The sequence below is a fragment of the Peromyscus maniculatus genome, chromosome 11 (assembly GCF_049852395.1).
Source record: "Peromyscus maniculatus bairdii isolate BWxNUB_F1_BW_parent chromosome 11, HU_Pman_BW_mat_3.1, whole genome shotgun sequence".
NCBI lineage: Eukaryota > Metazoa > Chordata > Mammalia > Rodentia > Cricetidae > Peromyscus > Peromyscus maniculatus.
The window spans coordinates 63,497,563-63,512,762 of NC_134862.1; the positions used below are offsets into that span (position 1 = coordinate 63,497,563).

At 43.8% G+C, this 15,200-nt stretch overlaps 1 protein-coding gene across 3 annotated transcripts in view; it reads right to left on the reverse strand.

The window, feature by feature from the left end:
• Positions 1-15,200, reverse strand: part of Cacna1e (calcium voltage-gated channel subunit alpha1 E) — a 466,977-nt gene that overhangs the window by 83,494 nt on the left and 368,283 nt on the right. For all 3 annotated transcript variants that reach the window (XM_076547646.1, XM_076547648.1, XM_076547647.1), the window contains one exon: positions 1,712-1,827. In XM_076547646.1, coding sequence (XP_076403761.1) covers positions 1,712-1,827 — 116 coding nt within the window. The remainder of the gene's footprint in view (positions 1-1,711; positions 1,828-15,200) is intronic.

Below are 15,200 nucleotides of genomic sequence, written 5' to 3' on the forward strand. Positions count from 1 at the left end.
AGTTGGAAACTTCAAGCTGGCTGTCTGGCCTGGAGGCAATTCAGCTTGCCTTCCCATGGTAAGGCAGACTTACCATTCTGGGAAGGAGGTGAGGTTATATTCCCCTCACCCCTACTCAATAGGCTTAGAGGAAAAAGAGATGAAATGGACACCCAGTTAACAGCACAGCTCCTGCCTCTAGGGGTGACAGGAAATGCAGATGTCCAAACAGGGAGTATGTGTCTGGCTTTTAATCATTTTATATCCCTTCTCAGCTCTCATAGATAACCAAAAGTGACTCCTGAGCATAAAGAGTACTTTGGAGTGTTGGTGGTCACACTAAGTGGAACACTAAATGTAACACTAAGTGGTCATGCTAAGTTCCTATGGAAGAATAAGGCTCACAGAATTAAGCATCAACTCATGGTCCTTATTGTCCCATTGTGACTTCACATTTGTGGTTGGCTTTCTGTTAGGAATAGAGAGAGATGCTGACTGTCACATGGAAGTTTTTATATTATTATTATTATTATTATTATTAAAAAATCATTCTTTTCTCTGGAGGAAAACAAAGATAGAAAACACCAATGCAATCCAGTCTTTAAAATAATAACAAAAGCAAATGCTTCCTTTTCATTGTCAGATACGAGGTGATTGATGCCTCTCATAAGCACCTGAGCCACCTTGACTCTGGTGGCTCTGCATTAATGCCATCATGGTAGGTCTGGATCCATTCCTATGGCCCAAATTATCCCCATGAGCAAGCAGCCAAGACGGCTCAGGTACCATATGACCGAACACCTGTCCCCACTCCCATCTCCTGCCTGAACAGCTGCAAGGGTCCCACCCTCATCTCGTCCCTGTCTCTGGCCCTGTTCTCTATAGTCTGATTGCAGTGCTGCAAACATATGTCCCTTAAAGTCCCAAGTCATGGCACCTCTGCTCACTAGAAAGCCCCGTGACCTATCAGGTCACACACGTAACTGCTGTGACTTACCTATGACTGCCTTCATACTGTCGATTGCCACCCCTACCTCGTTCCCCTCCCCTTTGCTGATGGAGCAGCAGTGGCCAATCCCTTAAATAGGGCTCGGCATTACAATTCTCCTCCCCCAGCTCTTCCCAAGGCTAATTTCTCATCTCCTCCAAGTTTCTATACCAACAAGCTCATGCTGAACCTTTTTGTGGGATGCAGTAACACACCTCTCCCCACAACCCCGCGTGATCTGTTTCCCCAATGCACTCATCATCTTCTTGTGAGTTATTAATTATTTTGTTTATTGCTTCCTTCCCGGCGGTAGAAGGATGAGTTCCAAGAGACATGAGCTTTGGAGTCATGGTGGTCTGTTTGGCTCAACTCTGTACTCTGAGTTGCTGGCACAAAGCAGGCATTCAATCTGTATTTGCTGAGTCTACGGATTATCAGTCATAGGGTGAGGCAAAGCATAAACTATCACCAGACTGACTTTTTCTCAGGATTGGATTTTGGTCTCCTTGACTGAGTTCAGATTGAAAACACTCTTTCTTTGTGGAAGGTGTTTAGTTGAAAAGAGGGAGAATCAGCCTAGAAGACCTCAAAACAGAAGGGGGGCCTAAACACTCACAGAGCTCTCAGTGGTTCTCTCTGCTCTAGTTTAGGTTGCCCATTGGATGGGAGTCTTAGAATCACTGGGCAGGGTTAGTCAACTACGCATGCGCAGTTCCCCACCAGTCCCCTAACATGAAGCCTTACCTGCTTTGTCTATCCAGGCACGGTAGCCATTCAATTCTCGCTCGATCTGTTGCTGGCGCCGCAGCTTCATGAATGCTCTTCGGTTCTCCACTCTCTCTCTTTCTTTGGCAAATTCCCTGTGGACAACAAGGAGGACAATCCCCTGAATTTGCACAATGCCATGATGAGAAAGACTGTAGCAAGAACGAGTACTTGATAGTTTCTTTTCACCCCATTTCGTTCATCTCCTTTCTTTTTACCCAAGCTGCAAGATGATCTCCCTCTAGTGTTCTACAGAAGGAAGTCACATCCACCTCAGGCAAGAGGACTCCCATCCTTAGCCCTGCTTGCTCTGCACTAAAGGGAACTTCTTTTTAGTTATGTGACAAACTGCTTCAGAATGCCTCAGTCCATGTCTTCAGCAATAATGGAATCCTTCAAAGACACTGCTCTCCTTTCATGCTTTTGTAAGTGACTAAGGCATATTCGCAAGTCTCAGGCCCACCAGCTCATCTAACCCTCACAAGGCTCTATTACAATGCTGTTAACATTCCCATTTGCAGAGGAGGCAATTAAGGCTTGGAGAAGTAAAGTAACTTGCAAGGATGCAAAGTCAAACCATGAAGCTGTGCTGCCATGGTGCCCAGTATACTGTGGTGTTCAACAGGGAATGCCACTGGAGACCAGCAACACATAACATGAAGGACTAAAGGGCTTCTGATGGCTGCTGTCCATTTTATTTAATAGACAATTTATTTAATAAATAAGAAGGGAAGAAGCATGAGATAGGACATGGCTCCAGGAAAAAGACAGTGGGAAGGTGGGTAAAGCAGAGGATGGTAAGAGTAAGGAAAAGTTAAAGTGATGGTCAAGAGTAAAGAAGAGCCAGTGACAGGTAGAGAGAGGAACAGAGCTATTCTATGACATTTTGGAAAAGGCTAAATCTTAGAGATTGGGTGATAGTTTGATTGGCAAAGTGCTTGATGTACAAGCATGAGACCCTTAGCTTGACCCTCTAGAACTCATGTAAAAAAGCCAGGCATGGTGACATGCACTTGTAACCCCAGAAATGGGGGGAATGGAGAAGTCTAGCTATCTTCAGGTAGATTCCTAGCCCTCACTGGCCAGCTAACCTAGCTCAAGGTCAATGTCAGGTCCTGTCTCAAGCAATAAAGTCGATGACTCCCGAGTACTGATGCCCAAGGTTTATCTCTGACTTCCATTTGCATGTACACACACAGACACAGCTCTATGGAGAGGAGGAAGATAAGAGAGATAGAGGAAAAGGAAGGAGAGAGAAAGTATGTGGGTGGTACTCAATTCCTTTGTAGAGAAAAAGATCTTATCGGATGGGTTATCAGCTGGGAAAGAACCAGTCACATGCTATTGGGCTTATCTAGAAACTACCTCTACCAGTACTTTCCTAGTCATCACCCTTCCAGTCCAGCTACTCCTTGCTACTGTAGTGGTATAGAAGTGTAGCTAGAAACTGTATTCAAGGTGATCCCCATAAATGAAGACCATATTCTGCCAGATGTTTTCTAATGTCTGAGGAAGAAGAAATGAGCCAGGGACTGAGGGATGTAACACAGTTGCAGCAGAGGGAAGGGGATGCTGGTGTAACATGATGCAGAGAGACTCCTGCTTAGGTTTGCTTGGACTTCCTGTCAATACTGAGATGGTTTCCTTGGGTATAGGACCTACTCACAGTGGTTGTGGTCGAGCTGAGGATATGGGGACAAGACATATGCTTGACTGAAGATGCAGTGAGTTCTTAAAGGTACTATGAAGGAAGGGAAGGAAGAAATAAAAGTGAAGAGTGACCGGAGGCAGAGAGCGTCTGGGTAGTGGAACTCAAGGCTGGGGATGCTTCCTCTTATCTTCCTTTCTGGATTTTGGCAATTAAGAAGCAACAGTGGCCTGGGTAATTCAGAGCATCACTACCTACCAATGCCCTTACCTTTGGTTCTTTGATGCTTTCCATCCATCCTGTCTAACTAGTGCCATTATGCTGTTAGTTCTACTGTCCAAATAGCACCTGACTCTACCTTCCCTTCCACTCTCAGGGCCTTTATCCTGGACCTCATCTTCCCTGCCTGGACCATTGAAATGGTACCTACTTGGTTTCTCAACTAGCCGTATCTCTTCCTTCATTTCATGTATTTCATGCTATCACTCATCTTTTTAAAGGATGATTATTATCTTAAACTTCCAAATCCCAAGTAAGAACCATGATAAATAACATTTATAAAGTATCTTTTAATTCATCAAGCCCCTTCATACATGTTACTCATTCAATCTTTACAGCCATTCTGAAAAGATGGTAAAATAGAAAATTTCATTTTTGATTTAAAAGTTAAGTCATTTTAAGACATGGAGCTGATATGAGAACCCAGGCCTGGCTGCTTAAAGAGCTCAAGTTCTTCCACGGTGCACCACTTAGTTGGATATAGCCAGTTAGTGCCTCTTCCCACTTTATATTTTCACAAATGCGTGTGTCTTGAATTTCCAACTAGCTCTGGGCACTGGGTTGAGAAAAATTCAATCTGAGTTAGTATTTTGAGAAAGACCATGACAAAGGAGAATCTCAGTAGGATCTGACCAAAGGAACAGGAAAAATCCTTGAGTATCTAGAGCAAGCAGTTCAAACGTTTCTATTATCTGACTCAGAAAACTGAATCTAAAGGGTGTCAAGTGGCTCTTTGGAATGGCAATAGTCCAAGGCCAGAGAACCACAGAAAGGAGCCATAACCCATGTATTCTAAATCCCACCTTCTTTCTATTCCATGTTGAACTCACTTACTATAGGCCAGGCTGGCTTCAAACTCACTAATATAGCCAAGGCTAGCCTTGAATTCCTGATCTATTTTTTTTCTGTCTCTCAAGTGTAGGGAGCACAGGCTTGTGCCTCCACACCCAGCCTGAGGAGCATTTAGTAAAAATGGTCTGCATCTTACTCAACTTTCTATCCTCCTGGATTAGAATAGGCCTGGCACATAGTATATGTTCAATGAATTCAAAGCATCCAAGGCAGCTCATCAGTGAGCACACTGGTAGCACAGCCCTGGATCCCAAAGGTTCCAGGAAAGGAGAGAGAACTCTATCACTGCACATACCCAAGGGAGCCAGGCAAATTGTTAGAACTCTAGAACACAGATGCCACTTTCTGAATGACAGTTTCTGTAGAATTAATGCACACAGCACTTACTATGTCACCCCTTTTTGGCCTCTATTATCATGGCGTAGTTTGATTTTTTTGGCAGGCTCAGCCTACAACTCTCTGGCCTCCCCATGTTTTGGAAGTTTCCCCCCTCCTTGGCTCTGAAAGGGTATAGAGCGCTGGTTTGGTCGGCGCTGGATGCTGGGCGCTGGATGCTGGGCACTGGATGCTGGATGCTGCGGGGGGGGGGGGGGGGCACTGGTTTGGCTAGCGGCAGAAGAGTCACAAGCGGAGGAGTCAAGAGCCATGGTTACCAGAGTTAGAATGGGCTTTATTAGAGAGAAGAGAGGATAGGAGATGGGGGTGGGAAGGGGGGAGGAAGGGAGGGAGGGAAGGAGGGAAGGAGGGAGGACAGGCAGAGACTGAGAGAGCCTGTGGGGGTGCACAGCTTTTAGGCTGGGACACAGTCGCCCACTGATGACATAATAAGGCGCAGACCCCAAGCTGTGCATATACAGAATCCGTACAGTCTGTCTGGCTGGTTTCCCTTTTCTCTGCAGTTTAGGTAGGGTTCCCTTCTGCCCGGTCTCCTGGCTGGATCTCATAGGCCCAGAGCCACACAAATAGGGCTGAGCCTTTGTCAAGGCCTCTTCAAGAAATGGAAGCCGCTCATGACCCTCCCCTCCCCGGCAGCTGCAGCACTGAGAAATGGGAAAGGCGATGTGGGTTATCAAGTGGCTTTCTCTGGGTTCTGTTTTCTCATTGGCATCTGTATATTTCCCCACCCTCCCCACTCTATCTCTTGCTGTCGTACTCTTTCTGTGACACATGCTGAGGTTGTCCTCTGGCCTCTTCATGAGTGACATGTGCACCAGCACTCAACATACATGAATGTGTACAAAAACCAGATGGCACATGTGTATACACACACACACACACACACACACACACACACACACACACACACACACACGGAAAAGAGTTTACATTCGTGATCACTGGAGCAACTCTGTATTTCTAATATCTACATTAAAATGCTTTTAGAAAAAGAGACCAAATCTTGGTGCCAAAAATTCTCTTTATCTATTTGCATTTCTGCTAGTCTGCAGACTCCATGAGGCCAAGCAAAGCCTGAATGGCATCACATCCCAACAGAATCTGAGAATTTTAACTTGGAACCTGCTATTAAAGTAGATTCCATAAAGTATAAAAATAAAATGTTGCAGTTAATGGTCATATAATACATTTACATTTTTTTTATTTTAAGATAATTTTTGTGTGTTTTATTTGTAAAATCCCTGGGAAATATAGAAATGTTATTTGCTCAAGACCACTAAAAGAATGAGTTAGAATTCAAAGTATCACCCTCCATGCCAGGTTAATTACAGTCTCGACCATGCCTCAAGCATCTTCTCCTCTTCCCTTGCTGTGAGAAGTCAGTGTTTAAAATCTACAAAGTGGATTTTTGTCTCAGCTCAGGTTTGAGGAAAATGAGAATATAAAAACTGGTTTTGTTTGTTTTGTTTTGGTTTGGTTCGGTTTCTGTTTTTAAAGGAGCTCTTCATTTGAATCAACAATATAGAAGTCAATTCCTGTGTTGGATTAATAAAGATGTCATAAAATAATTCATAGCACTAGTTAAATTACCTCTTACATGCCCACCTGGCTTTGAGTGTCTTACATGCCCACCAGACCTTGAGTATTTAGGTGGCCAGGCCTGAAAAAGGCCAGCATGCCCCTTCCATTGGTCTCTTCCCATGAGGAGCTGAGTGAGTATTGTCTCCTCTTTAGGAGAGCTCAAGGGATCCGTCAAATGATGCTGGTACAAAGTCAGAACATATGATCTTGACCTTATTTAGAGACCCGATACCAAACACTAAATTTCCTGCCGAACTTGGTAATATCAGAGTGATCCTTTGAATATCTCAGTATGCCCAGTTTCTTTGGATAAAACACCTGAACTTTCAAAGGAGAATTCTAGCTTAGAGTAGTAGAAGGGTGGCCAGATCTTTTGAAGTCTCCCGACACATGTCCGGGTTTAGGATATGAGCATATATCATCAGCTCCATCCAGTATTGCTAAGACCACGGTGTAACAGAGCTCTAATGTGTTGTGTCTAGTCTTTAGAATTCCAAACCAGAATAAAAATAAATGAGCATGTGATGGAGCAGAAGAACCACCAGGTCTATTCTCAGAGCAAAGTATCCAGGCAGCATCTGCTGCTAATGGGCAGGGAGGGGACTTCTCTCAGGTTCCTCATCAGTCAGAGCTGACATTAAAAGGAACCACAGGGACTTGGAAGAGTGTTTCCTTGCAAGCCTGAGGACCTGAATCCAAACTGCAGAGCCTGCCACAAAAACAGCCAGGTGTAATGGCTCATGCTTGTAATTCCAGTCAAGAGGAGGACCCTTGGAGGTTACTGGCCAGACAGTCTAGCCAAGTGGTTCTCAACCTGTGGGTCACGACTCCTTTGGGGCCTGACCTACCCTTTCTCAGGGGTTTTGTATCAGATATCCTGCATATCAGATATTTACATCACAATTCATAACAGTAGCAAAATAATAGTTATGACTTAGCAATGAAAATAATTTTATGGTTGGGAGTTACCTCAACATGAGGGACTGGATTAAAGAGTTGCAGCATTAGTAAAGTTGAGAACCACTGGTCTAGGCTAACTAGTGAGGCCTTGGCCAAGGAAAGACTGTCTCATAAAACAAGGCAAATGGTTGCTGAGGAATGATACCACTCAAGGTTGTCCTCTGGCCTACACACACACACACACATACACACACACACACACACACACACACACACACAGAGAGAGAGAGAGAGAGAGAGAGAGAGAGAGAGAGAGAGAGAGAGAGAGAGACTAAAACTGTGTTCCCAAACAGAAGCTGTAACAAATCTACTCTAGGAACAGTGATCTGTCAAGAGATAGCACAGTCACAAAAATCTGAGTTGTGCTTCACTGTAGAAAATGGCCTTTTCCTACTCTTTTGATTCATAATGTTGGGCCCCCCTTCCCATTCAATCCCCTGGGATGACCACTTGCAGGTCTCCTTGAGACACAAACAACCTGAAAGAAGGTGAGCTAGAGCTGGGTCTAGCTGACCCTTCATTCTGCTTTCTGCGTGTGGATGCTAAGTTCAGGCTCCTACATTTCAGTTATGGGACTGAAGAAACCTGATTTTGCATCATGTGGTAAAGAACTTCTTTCATCCTTGTTATTGAATTTATGTTTGTGACTGCTTTTGTTTTCTAGTATTTTCCATGGGATCCATAAATTGTCAAAATCAACTCTAATATATAGTCAATGCTATACTTTCACAATAAGATAAAATAGAAAAGTATTGCATGGATAATCTCAGACAAGGAATGATGCCCCTAACATGCATCATATATGCCTGAGGGGGTAAAAAGAGAGAAAGCAGAGTTCATTTCCAAATCATGATTATATTAATATGAAAACTGATTTCTACTTTGTGAATTTGTCAAGCTAGAAAAGAGCTATTGTAACAGGTAACTCACAACGTAGCTGATACCTGCATTAGCCCATCAGGAAATGACAGGAGGGGCTTTGGTCAACCACAAATCTAGGATTTATCATAATGTTGGCTGAGTCTTGGGGACTTGAAGTGAGGGTCACTAACTTGTTTTAATCCATGCTATGCCATCTCGGTATCTCATGATACCTGGAAGGTGGTTGCGCCACTCATCTACCGACAAAATGTTCACGAAAAACTGCTGTAAAACTCTCTGGGGGAAGACTCCTGGCTCTTGGCTTATCCCCTAGCTCCAGAGTGCTGCTCCTGATTCAGCGCATACAGGGAGCTTTGTTTACTGATGCAGAAGCCCTTGCTGCTGTCATGGCAACTCGAAAGGAAGACAAAGCCTGCCAGGATGGACTGGTCTGTGTGACTCAAAGATCTGTTTACCCACACTTCTGTACACACTTGCACGCTTCATCACACACACATTGGCATAGATACACATGCTCACACCAGCATCCTGAAGCATACGCAGAGAGACTTTGCAAAGCATACAAATGCCACATGAACACATTCCCATTAATCTTCAGAGTTCATAATTTCAGAAGGCTTGGCTACCCACGAGGGAATCTTGTCAATATTCGGCTATGATCCTTGTTTTAGGAAGGAGGGATTTAGGTTAGACACCAAGGAAAACATCTTAAACCTTAATATTCTGGAACAAACACAGAAATCAGGGAAGACAGGCTGGCTACTGGGTGTGGGCCTAGCTTTAACTGCAGCTCTGTTGAAAAGTAGACTGGGCAAGACTTTCCACCATTACATTTTCAGTGGTCAGTGTTACAAAGTCGGGGAACCTTTTCTCCCACTTTCCAGAGAAGTAAACACAGCCCCAGAGAAGGCAAACACTTTACTGAAGGTCACACAGTTCAGTAACATTATAGTTATTTATGTCTTAGCCCTTGACTTGTTCCAAGAAGGATTTAAGGAGACTTAGCTTGTCAATAAAAGACAGCTAAAACAGAACCTGGCCTTCAAAATCCCATCCAGTGTTGACTCTCATAAGCAGGGTGAGTGTTCAGGTGCAAATGCTCAGGAATACTGTTTCATCCATACTCAAAACTAGGCACTTTGGGAGGCTCCTAAGAGCAGACGTTCCTCTCCAAACTGGTTAGGGCAAAGAAATGGCATTCTATATGATGATGTACCCAGCCTCTGGCCCTCTGCTCTATATCCACAGCAATGAAAGAACTACCACGGGTCTCAGATCAGGATATCAAGCATCCAGGAACCGAGAAATCACCTCTCCTAGCCCACTTTTCAGAGCGAGATAAACTGAAGCAGAGAGAATATCACTGGCTTGTCAATCCAAGGTCTGCAACAAGTGGAAGCTGACCTAGAGGTCTGCTCTTTCAATGATGGAAGTTAAAAGAGGCAGATCCCATAGGAACTTAGAAGATAAAGCAAAAAATGTTGTTCTCTCTTTAATAGTGAAGTATTTTATTTTGTAGACACAGGAAAAGAAGACCCGGGCATTCCTATAAAGGGGGATAATGAATGAGTGAGGATTTGTTTTCTGTTTTGCTTTTTAATCTAAAATCTAATGTAAACTGTAGTGTTGGAGTATAGTGACAAAAGACTCTGATGTTGGACAGATGTGGGCTCAGATCCCAGCTCTACCTTGGTTAAACTGGGGAAATCTCTTAAACCTGGTTCTTGGTTTGTAAACTCAGAATAAATATCACACCTATCCTAAATGGTCATTGTGGGGACTGAAAAACAGGTAAGGAACCCAAAGTCTGGCATCTAGCACACTCTGTTTCTTGTAAGTATTAAAGACATTCTGAGAATATATCATATTAGAGATAAGTCATTATTAAGGCCTTCCTCTGTATATATCCATCCCATCTCCAAATCACAATTTACAAGTGCCTGGCACATGCTAGACCTTGTTTTAGAATATGGTTGTAATGGATGATCATCATTGTCAATGTGGCCAGATTTAGAATAGCCTAGAAGATGGCACAGCACACCCCCGAGTATGTCCATGAGAGTGTTTCTGTAGAGAATTATCTGAGGGGCAAGGACTTACCATGAAAGTGGGTGGCAATGTTCCATGGGCTTGGGATACAGGTGGATTAAAAAAAGAAAAGGAAATCTAACAGAATCCCATCATTAGCCTTCCTCTGCTTTCTGGCCTGAGAGAAGGTTATGAATTAAGAAGCTCTGCTAGACTTTCTCCACCATGATGGGTTGGACCATCATGAAAACATGAACCAAAGTAAGCCCCCTTCCGTTAATTGGTTTCTGTCAAGTATTTTTGTCACAGTGAAGCAAAAGTTTCTTAAATACGATGATAGTCAACATCAAATACAAATGCCAATTATTTATCCCCATACAGTTTGTGTCACCATCCAAAGGAGGTGAGTAGATTATGCTGACAAGGGACCAAGGGGAAATAAAACAGGGGGGACAATGGACAGTAAGTGTGAAGGGAAAGACAGAGTTTTTGGTTAACTGACCAATGAAGGGCTCAATGAGAACACACAGGAAGCGGCATGGGATGTATAAAGGAGGGAGTCATGTAGATATACCTGGGGAGGAACACTTTGGGAAGAGAGGAGGTGACTTTCAGGAGAGGGGGTATGTGCACTGGATGAAAGAAATGAGGCAACATGGACAGAGGGTACTGAGTAAGTAGAAGCTGACTAAGACGAAGTAAGGGTGTGTGTGAGGGCCGGGGTGGGGGAGACTGGAGGCTCTCTGAAGGTTTGACAAACTTTCCACAGTGCTGCTCAGAAGCTATCACCGGGGATTTAGCAGAGTAATTACAAGACTGATTGAAGTTTGCAAAGAATGTCTCCGGCTGCCTTGTTGAGAAGAAACTGAAGGGGACTTAGAGACAGAGTCAGCAAAGCCTTCTAGAACACAGCCAGATGACCTTGGCCTTGGACAGAGTGAGAAAATGTGAAGTTCTGATTATAATCTGAAGGTAAAGCTAAGAGGACACACTGACCTCTCCAACATGGAGCGTAACAAAGAGATGAATCAAAGACAACCCCAAGGGTTTTAGTGGCCAAGAAGGAAGGAGTGAAATGAACCAAAGTGGAAAAGGCACTGGGCAGAGCAGGTTCTGGAGTAGAGGAAGATCAGGAGTTCAGCTCTGCATGGAACTCAGCTGGATTTCATAACACATTTATATTAAAGAGCAGGAGGGCCAATAGCATCAACGCTGTGTTATCTACACGAGATGTGCCCACTGCTGCAGAGATCAATGCTATGGATTGAACAGTCAGGCCGGCCTCTCCACCCTTTCTTCTCCCCTGCTGGTGTGTGCTAGAAAGATGCTAACAATTTTCAGCCCAACAAAAATCAGGAAATTATTGTTGCTACTGCTGCAAATAAAAGTTGAAAAAAACAAAACAAAGCTGGCAAGTATTCTTGAGTGCTGCACTCTTTGTTCCGCAGATTTCTCTGCTCCCTTCCATTAGCTGGATCATCATGGAAGAGCGTGTACTATGTGCAATGAGGAGTGGCACTTCTCACGTGGTTGTCCTTCAAACCTTTTAAGGCAGAGCACGGCACAGCTCAGCGCACAGCGCTTGCCTAGCAGACATGTATGAGGTCCTGGGTTCAATCCCAAGCCTTGTAAAAACTAAACCTTTTAAGAAGAGACTATAAAAGGCCTTGGGGCACTGGAGGAGGTAGGAAACAGTGAAAGACTGAGCTACAGAGCAGAATTCAGCTCTCTCACTCTGTTTAATTACCCACCAGTCTGTGCCACCTCAGTTTGGCACACAGATACTATCAAGGCATGAACTCAAGGGCACACATGTCGCTTCCTCTCTCTGCACGCATATAATAGTGTATGTTTCAGTCACAATATTTCACTGGGTTCAAAACCCTGTGGTGCAGGAAGAATAAGCCATGGGGAAGGAGGAGCATTTCGTATTCTTCTCTCCCCCCCACTCACACCCCCCACGGCACTCTAATTACAGTATGAAAGCGGCATCCTGACAGAGAACAAATGGCTGTGTTCTTTGGAGAGACACATTTTGCACTCCTCTGAGGCAGCATAGCACGTGGCCCCCTCTCCACAAACTGTGGATGGAGGTGCAGAGGAGGGTGCGCGCCTGCGCTCGAGGGATTGAGAGAGAGCTGTTCCCAGGCTGGCCATCACACAGGCACCAATCCGTGAGGATATGTATTTTTTCCTTTATCATGGGCATTAGAATTCGCAGAATCTGTTCTACATCCCCAGATAATTTAAACAATCCTTTCAAAAAGGTCAAATACCATAGTTCATCATCAAATATTCTCGCTCGTGAAAACAAACACCACCTTGTGCTTTTGACTGGCCAAGTAGAATACAAGAGAAGGTTTAAGGAGATGGTGGAGACAGAGGGGAGGCTGGGGGAGGAAGAGAGAGTTTAGGGACCTGGCGTAGGCAGACTTCTTGGTCTTGTCTCAAATTTGAACACCACAGTAGAGAGGGAATGGTGTGTATAACAACCTTCATACCCACATCTGCTCGTTCTTCTGTTCAGGGCATGCTAGGCATCCCCTCAAACTCTGTCCCATTGTTCAGGCTTAGCGCCTAGACTTTCAGATCACACAGCCGGCACTAGGAGCTCTGGGCCTTCAGCCACTTCCATCCTTCGTGCTTGTCTACTTACTCACTGACAACCCCACTCTGCTGTAAGCCGAGGACAGTGGCTGTGTGCCTTGCTCTTTCTCCTTGTTACACGTCACCGTCTACCTGCCCACCTGACATTAGGTATTTGAATATGAAGCAGGCACTTAAAATTTAAGGAGGCCAATATGAAATGTTTTATTTCTTCTCCAGTTAGATTCTCTTCTAATTTCTTCTCCCTCAAGCTAGAGTCACTATCCCTTCCTGCCTTTTCCTTATGTCAAACCCAACCCAATCTATGAGTGGTTCCTAGGAGTCACTGCAACTCCTCTTCAACGTCATTACTATCAGCCCAGTCCAACCTACTTGCCATTCTTTGCCTGGATGCTTCCCACCTACAGTAGCATCCAATAAAGCTCCCTGATGTCCTGTTTATCCACCAACCCCATTCTCCTATTCCCATCACAGAAGAAAAAGGAGGAGACACTTTTTAAAACAAAAGTACAGAGCCCCACTGTTGAAGGCTCTTCTCTTAGCTTCCCACTGCTAAAATCCCAAGTCCTTCCTGTGGTTTAAAAAACCTTTCATGAATCACGTCTTTCTCTCTCCTCTCTCTCTCTCTCTCTCTCTCTCTCTCTCTCTCTCTCTCTCTCTCTCTCTCCATCCTTGACTTCAGGGGTCCTTTCCCGATGACAAAATCTAGAGTCCCTCTAGGAGGGCGGTGGTGGTTCCTAAGCCTTGGGAAGTCAGTAAAACATCCTAGATCTGGGAAAGCAGAGACTTGCAAGATTCTCCAAGGGCCCTCCCTGGTGTCACAGAAGGAAAAAAAAATGCTGGGGAGGAGGCTGGAGCAGTTGAGCTGTGAGAACAGTGTCTTCTACCATTCGAGCTGCCTGCAAATTGTGCAAGAGAGCGCAAGGGTTCAGCTCTCAGGAGCAGCAATCAGTGTTAGGCTGGACTCTGTTGTATTGCAGCTGCTTGTTATTTTAGTCTAGTCCTGCCTGCTCTCGTAAGTAACCCCTCACCCATTATCATCTGAATAACACCAATAAAAACTCATTGGTTCACTAAAAACAAAAAAACAAACCAAACAAACAAAAAAACACCATTCCATAATATTCTAGTCTACCAATCTGTTTCATTTCACTAAAGGCATGTGTCACTCAAGTGTTCTTTGTTTAATTGCATGGCTTTCTATCCTTCTATATGATGCAAATTCCATGAGGAAAGGGTGTCTTCTGCCTTGGTCTTATCATTCCCTCAGTGTCCAGAACTGATGTGATGCTTGGAAGGAACTCAACTAATATTTACTGAATGAATAAACACAGGTAGCAATATATTCTTAAAGATCATATCTACTGGTGATGTGATCAATCCAACTATCACTACCTCTAATAATTCAGTCTTAACCAAGCCAATCTCAGAATCAGCAGTATATCTTTCCTCTGATACTTCATATGAACTTTAAAACCATTTTAAAGCTATGAGGCATCATCGTGGCCAGATACTGTTTGCTACACATAAGCATTTCCTACTAAAATTGAGACTTTGTCCTTCTGTAGTCTCTGCTAAAGTTGGTGATTATCATCCTTTATTTCAAAGGCTTCTAAAAATTCAGGACATTTAATAAATCACCAACTTCATTAGGTAGCTTTACAGATAACCTAAATTCTTCACTGAAATGCAACTAATTATCACCTCACTGAAAATATCATTGTTTATTAGACGAAGTGGTCCAAAAGAGGGTGAGCCAAGATATTCTCCTTCTGAACAGCTGATTTGAAGTAGATGTTTAGGAACTTTCTAGTTGTATGTCTATTGATTGCAGTGCTTATTGGAAAACAATGGCCAAAATAAACAGGAGTGACAAAATATTATGAGCGATAATTAAACCCACAGCATAGCAAAAAATAATAGTGTTTATATTTAACACATCTGTCTTTGAATCAAACCACACAGAGATTATATAACTCTCTGAAATTCAATTTCTGAACAAATGGCATTGAGAACACTGCCAATCTCACCAAGCTGCTATGTCAACAGGCACATAGCCAAGGCTCCAAACATTGCCGCCATCATGATAGACTGTCAATAGATACGGGCTAAATCTGAGGCTCCCAATGTTCTTTGAAAAGTACAAAATGCTATGAATGGATCACTCTGGCTTACCCATCATTTTGAGATATTAAGCCAGAATTTGGCCTCAAGGTAACAAAATTAACATCAGAA